General features: G+C 36.0%; 1 protein-coding gene across 1 annotated transcript; it reads right to left on the reverse strand.

Annotated features, from left to right (window-relative positions):
- Window positions 1-242: 242 nt before the first annotated feature.
- On the reverse strand, window positions 243-1,235 carry LOC131159182 (heavy metal-associated isoprenylated plant protein 2-like). The gene is made up of 3 exons (XM_058113894.1): window positions 963-1,235; window positions 785-860; window positions 243-697 (listed from the first exon to the last, which is right to left on the reverse strand). The coding sequence occupies exons 1-3, from the start codon at window positions 966-968 to the stop codon at window positions 432-434; spliced, it is 348 nt and encodes a 115-aa protein (XP_057969877.1). The 5' UTR covers window positions 969-1,235; the 3' UTR covers window positions 243-431.
- Window positions 1,236-7,558: the final 6,323 nt, after the last annotated feature.

The following is a 7,558-nucleotide window of genomic DNA, read 5'->3' on the forward strand; positions in this document are numbered from 1 at the left end:
GATTCAGGTGGTAGTGCGGGCTGCGAGAGTGTCTCTCACGAGATTAGGTGTTCAAACCCTCCCGGACTCGTTTTCGCCCCTACACTCCTGAATTTACCATCCCTTTGGAGTTGTGGGGTCAATTTCAAGAGGCGCAGGATTAGTCACGTGAACTGTAAAACAGATGCGTGGATACCCGATGCATAATCCAAAAAAAAAAAAAAACTATATTAATTGAAATATTGTGTGTGTGGCCCGGGGAATTAACAATTAAGAAAAAATTTATTAAAAATAATGATAGGATGAGATCCCTACAAATAGTTGTCAACCGTACACATGCTTGGATGCATGTATGAGCCCATTGCCATGATGCATGCATGAGCAAGGCTTGGTTGAAGGGTGGGATGGATGGATGGATGGATGGATTGGGATGAAAATGAATGAGATGAGAATCAGAGGATGGAACAGAAAGCAGGGGAGTCGTGTTGATTGACAAATTCGACGACGACGCCCCGACAGTCGTTGCAAGTGACAGGGAGAGACCTGGGGGGTTCAGAGGGCACATTGGGCTTCGTGTCCGGCGGCTTAGGAGGACCCACGGTCAGTATCTCTGCCATCTTGCCCGTCTTCCTCACGGCGGACGCCACCTTCACGGGATCCACTCTCCCCAGCACCGTCACCGTCCTCTTCTCCCCGTCCACCGCTACCTCGTTCACCCCTGCATTCATCATTTTAATTAATTAATTATCTCACCAAATATTAATTTTCAGCTTCATCGATCCTACGCGTATATATACGTGCGTACCTGGAAGTTTGGTGATGGATCTCAGCACAGCCGTCTGGCATTTCTGGCAATTTATGTTTACTTTCAACTCTGTTTTCTGCATATTACATAATATACACACACTCATTCACACAATTAATAAAAAAAAAATATTGCAGAAATTCAATTAAGTTAAGAGAGTAATTGATTGAGGACGAACCTTCATATTGATGTTGGCGGCCGCAGCAGCAGCAGCAGCAGCGGTGGTGGTGAATTTGAAGAAGCAGCGGCAACAACGACAGTGTGCTTATATATAAATTGGGTAATTCAACTTCAACTTCTGTAGGAGTTTGTAATTTCGTTTTGCTGAGAGAGAGAGGGGACGAGAAGAAAAAGAAAAAGGTTAATTAGGTCAAAGGAAAGCAGTGGTAGACGACCCAAAAGAAGACTAAGCTTTAGCTATCTAGCTACCTAGTAGGGACTTTGCATTTATACACCAATCCAATTTGGTTAGATTAAATATTATGAAAGCTTTTCATATTGTTTTTTAATTTATTTTTGTTAAAAAGTTTATTGGATTTAAATTATACAAGGAAGATTGAGATTTCATTTGAGTCAACAAATATTTTGTTTTAAAAAAAAATTATTATGTTTTCTTTCTGTATCAAATGCTATTAAAAATAAAAACTATTCTGATTTGATTAATAATTAATAAAATTAGACATTAAACATGTTTAATATCAAATTTACATTTATTGATTTACTATACCTTAAATCTCAGGTGTTCTGAAGGGGAATGGCTCTTGGAATTTTGACAAATTTCATATGCTTATTCCTAATGTTATTAAAAATATTATCAATGCCACTCCTATTCCTTACTTTTGTCAAATTGATGAAGGTGTCAATTGGGCTACATCATTTTCTGGGTGTATTCTACTGAAGATGGTTATGACCTTGTTCACAAGAAAACTAATATGGATAATCAAGCTTTCTCCTAAACTTGGATTGGGGAACTCAAAATCATCCACAAATTAAAATTCGTTATTAGGTTAATGCTTAGACATAACTTAGTCGAGCAATGAATATGTGTGCTGAATTATAGGGTATTCACACTGGGCTTGAGCTTTCTTGGAATAAGGTTTTTAAGTAAAATCCTCATAAAATCAATTCCGAAGAATCAATTCTTAAGAAGCTCTTTAGTTGGCTCAAGGGGTGGGTACTATTCACCATTGTTACTCGGCCTTAATATTGAATATTTAGTCACTTATTCAATGGGATTGGATCTGTCATGTTCGCCATGAATATCATGAAGGAAAAAAAGTGTTGATTTTCTAGCCAAATTAGAGGCCAAGCAAGAAGCGTCCTCAGTCACGTAAAATTCCCCACCTCCAAGACTCTATAATTTTCTTTGAGCTAATAAACCTGATGTTTTCTTTGTGACATCTTAGCTTTTCTTTTTTCCTTTTTTTCCTTTCCCCTCTCTTATGTACCCCAAAAAAAAAAAATTAGTGTTGGAACCTCTTTAGATATCAGATTAGTTTGTCGAATGACAATATTATTTGAGAATAGAGACTTCAAACTTTGAATTTACATTTATTTGAATTTTTTAAGAGTTGGAACTCAAGTAGCTTTTAGAAAATTATTTCCAATTTGAAATTGAGTTCGTGTATATTTGGAGAAAATTCAATATAATTTATGTTATGTTTTGTTCAAATTTTTAAGATCAGTATCCGATGTCAATACAAATTTATATTATATTTGTCAAAATTTATATAGAAATTTAAATTTAAAACTTAAAATTCATGCTTAAGACTCAAATACTAACTTGATGAAAAAGTGACAAACCCAACAACTCTGATGTTTGTATACACACATTAAATAATACTTGAATGGGAGGCTTAAGTTTGCACAGGAAAATCTAGGTGACAACTGCCATGGACAGTGAACCTTCATTAAAACCTGACCTGAGAATTCAAAGAAGTAGCAAGTAGGCAAGGGGAAAGGGAAAGGAAATGGAAAGGGCACGTGAGAATTCAAAGAAGTAATATAGCTTGAATATGACTTCTACTCATCTTACAAATTAATGTTCATATATGCCTATCACCAATCCTAACCCTGCACTTATATCATTTCCATTTGGTTAAATTGAATATTATGAAAGCTTATCATATTGAATTTTATTTTTATTTTTGATAAAAATCTTATTGAATTTAAATGACACAGCAAAGACTCGAACTTAAAAATTACAATTTTATTATCAAGAAGAGGAGGATAACAACAACGGAGGTGGAGGTGGCACGAGGAGGAGGAGGAGGTGATGCTAAGAGGGTCCACAAATCTTAGTTACCTCATTTTGCACATCGATCCAAAGGCAATGATGAAGAAGGAAGACGAAGTGTGGCCAAAATGCAAAGAGAGAAGAGAGAAAAATTACCATCATACAATGAAATTTTTAGTGTTTACAATTATAAGATCGAGTATATATAGGAGTCACTTAAAATTGATCAAAAGTAAATAAGCAAATCAGACTTTTGGGTCCATTGCTTGATCGCCCCATCCTCTTTTGTGCAGATGGGGGTTCAAGTCCGTTGCCTTAGGAGGTATTGTTGGTTTAAATAGTTTAAAAATTATTTTTTAAAAATGAAAAGAATTCACAAGCATTTTTTAAAAATTACTATATAGTTTAAGTTGCTCTCCAAATAGGCTTAGTAGAAAATAGTATTTTACAAGGGTCATCATATCAACATGTAAAAAAAAAAAAGGACATTCATAGGAGCTGATTTGAATAACTACGTCACGAAGGATGATATAAGTTATGAGAGGATACATGGAAGATATGGATATAAAGATAACAATGAGGTAGGTAATAAAAATTTAGATTTTTTCATATGTTACGATTTAGTTATAATGAATACTTGCTCTATATAGAATGAGATGAATACTTAATAATTTTCAAGAGTGGGCAAAATAAATGCCAACTACATTTCTTCTTAATTAGGAAGGGGAATCCTCTATCTTGTAAGGATTGTAAAGTTATTTCAAGTCAAAATTTGTGTTGACCCTATTGGTCATATCCGGTTTTGATAATGACAAATACTCTTCATATTTGATAGCTTTCAAGTTTGTGTGCAGGATCATACTGACTAGATCATATTGATGGCATGCGGCACACAGTGGCTTGAAACAAAAGAAGACCCAGAAGATTCATTATTGTAATTTTATAAGTTTAATATTGAATCAGTAATAGTAATATGGGAACGGTCTATAATAATTAATGCATGACATGCATGTAGGATCTATAAGCTCAGCAAGACCGAATGACCTTAGGGTAAAAAGAACTTAGAAAAGACTCTAGGTCCCAACACTTAGTGCACATAGTCTCCAACATCACTTATTATATCAGAGGAATTAACTGAGGCAAAATTAGACTTAAAATGAAAAACACTGTGAGAGGTCGGGCAACCGAACCCTTGGTGTTCAAAACAGCTCGGGCGCCTAAATCGCCGAGAAGTCAGCGGGTTGATCAAGTTTTGGGCGACCGAACCTATAATGAACATATCATCCTCAGGTGACCAAACCTGTGTCAGGGTACTTTTCACCAACCTAAGCGACCGAACCTTTGCATTCAAAATGGTCTCGGGTGACCGAACTTGTTAGTTCGGTTAACCAAATATTAAATCGGGCACCTGAACCGTGGACAGTAGGAAAATCGCCTTGGTTCAGCCAACCGAACCAAGACTCGGGCACCCGAATGTTTAAAAATAGATTTTTAAACTAAGTCTAATCAGGTGACCGAACTAAGGTTCAGCCACCTGAAACCTCTCGAGTTGCTTATTTTTTACCAAGGTTAAATTTAATTAAATGGGGTTAATTTTCCTGATTGGTTTTAAGACATTCCTAATAATGACCCCTATGTCCCCACGATTATAATTTGGCCTTTGTCTATATATAGGGTCTCATTTGTGCAAATTAAGTAGCGATTAGCAAGATAATTAGTCAAAAATATTCTCAATTTCTAAAAGTTTATCTTGCCTATTTTACTTCAAATACTCTCATACCTCCATTTCCTTGATTGATCCTAACTTTGTGAGAGTTTCTTATTGTTCTATTGCTTGTTATAAATTGCTTATACTCCCATTGTATTTCTTGATTAATTATTATTGTTTTTGGGGAGTCAAGCAAGAGTTTTCCCACAGATTTTTATTTGATAAATCTAGTGTTGGGAAAAACTCATTAGCTTAAGGATCTTTGCATTGTCATTGCAAAGATTCCTATAGCAATAATCTTTTGTGTGCAAAATATTTTTACAAGCTATATACTTCAAACTACTCTTGTACTTATTTCATTAAAGGAAAATATTTTGAATTAGTTTGAATATTTGATCAGCATCTTTGAAACCCTAATCAAGTATTGAGATTTGTTATATATAGTTTCAAAGAAATAACTTGTTAGAACACTCTTGTGCTTGATTATTTATAGACATAACTTTGAGTGTTGATTGCACATGTAGAGCACCTAACTTATAGTTCATACATCATTGAGGTGCATTGATTATACTATGTATATTGTAGTACATATCTACTTGTGTAAGAAGTGTTTGTTTGTACGAAAATTTTCATATTCGTTGTATTCCAAGCGTGGGCCTGAAGAGGGAAATTAGCCCTTTTGAATAGTCCTATATTGGTTTAGATCCGGTTAGGAAAGTTAGGTGCACCATCCTGGTAAGGTATGTATTGATTAAGGTCAGTCCCGTTAATTGACCTGGTTGTAACCGATGTCCCTTCACCCGTTAAGTGAGCATTAGTGGGAATCATCGGGCTTGCGAGTTAAAGGCGGGGACGTAGGTAGTATTGGCCGAACCCCGATAACATATCATGTATGTATTTTTTATTTTCGCAGTTTATATTCTGCACTTTCATTTTTAGAACATATATGTATTTTGTTTAATTCATTATTTGTTGTACGTGTGTTAATTGGGTTTATGATTAAATATAAAGACCCTAGGTTTGTATAATACTGCTGCTAGATTGGTTGACCTAGGGATAAATTTTTTAAATACCCAGTTCACCCCTCCTCTTGTGAATACACCAAAGCTAACAATTTGACTACACAACATAGAGTCCTAATTAAAAAAAAAAAAAAAAACAAAGGAAGATTGTTGTTTATGGTGTGGCTCTTATACTTCGTGGGGGCTTATAAGCAAAGGGAGAAAAACATATGTTGGTGCAGCAGCAATGACTCGTCGATGAGTGCCCTGTGCTCATCGACTAGTAGATACTGAGAGTTAGAAAATCTTATAGCAGAAGACTCGTCGATAAGATGATAGACTAGTCGACGAGTGGGCTTCTTGGACTCGTCGATGAATCCCTTGTTCTTGTCGACGAGTGCGCCTGGGCTGCAAGAAGTTATTTGAATTGTGAATTTGAACATTGTGACAGTTGGAGATTCGAATGGAAACCTCCGAGGGCTTGTTATATATCCTCTTCTGGGCATATTTTGACATGTAAGAGAGTAAGAGAGGGGTAAGAGAATGAGGGAAGGTCATTGAGTGTGTATCTTTGATTTTCATAGTGAAATCTCTTAACGATTCCTCCTATGGATGCAGGCTTTGCCGAACCACGTAATTCCTGGTGTCGTTGCTCTTATCTTTACTCTCATTATATTGCTATGGTTGTGGATATATTTTGTATTTCACCATTGAGATTGTTGCAAGTGCATGTTTAATCCTTTACAACAATATTGTTATTATTCCGCTGTGCATTGTTGTAAGAAACCCTTATTTTCACAACAATTGGTATCAAAGTGTGTGTTGTATGACCTTTGAATTGAAGGATCTCTTAGTGCAACAAGGTTTGGTGAAAGGTTTATACAGAATTTCAACGGAACAGCATGGATGCAACGATTTGGAATGATTTGGGACCAATCATTTATCTTTGTTTAGCTAAGGACGTGTTGTAGCCCGTCATGGATGAGAATTCTCTGGCATTAGTTTGGTGAAAACGAGAAATTCAATTATGTCTAAGGGTTCGCCAAAATCTTCAAGTGTAGTGGGGGAAGACTCAGAATGTAGTGATAGAGATATGTTGTGTGTTTCATCGGGTTCGAAATACCTCATGAGTAATTCTTGAATCTTAGATACCGGATGCTTTAATCCTAAAAGATGGTTTAACATCGACAGGTCAGCTTATACTGGTTGCATTTTGATGAAAAAATGATATTTCATGCAAAATGTTTGTTATTGGAAGTGTCAAAATCAAAATGTATAATAATGGCGTTGTAAGAACCATATGTGATGTAAAGCATGAATCGAGTCTAAGGAAGAATGGTATTTCATTGGGAACTTTAGACAGTAATGGATATTGTTACGAGTCTAAATGTGGAGAAATGAAAGTGTGTGAGGGTAACTTGGTAGTGATGAAAGGAGATAAAGTAGCAGGAAATATCTATGCATTGCAGGGTATTATGGTTGTAGGTGAAGTTACAACTGTTGAATTTGAGTCAAGTATCCTATGGCATATGCGGTTAAAGCATATGGGTGACTACATGTATTCAGATGTTTGGCAACAAATGATGATATCATCAAAGGATAGACATATGTATTTCGTATGTTTGTCACGAAGGGTCTTGGTGTACTTCATGCAGTGACTGAGGTGGAAAACCAGACCGGGAGAGAGATTCTCAAGTCAAACATTGGGGTTGAGTACGTTGGTTTCGTTCAAGAAGTTTGAGAGCAAAGCAGGTTATATGCAGGGCTTGTAAGGTACTTCTTGGTGAAGTTAGTGAGTATGACGCGTTTCTCGTGTGACTAATCGCCAA

The sequence above is a fragment of the Malania oleifera genome, chromosome 7 (genome assembly GCF_029873635.1).
Source record: "Malania oleifera isolate guangnan ecotype guangnan chromosome 7, ASM2987363v1, whole genome shotgun sequence".
In the NCBI taxonomy this organism is placed as follows: Eukaryota; Viridiplantae; Streptophyta; class Magnoliopsida; order Santalales; family Ximeniaceae; genus Malania; species Malania oleifera.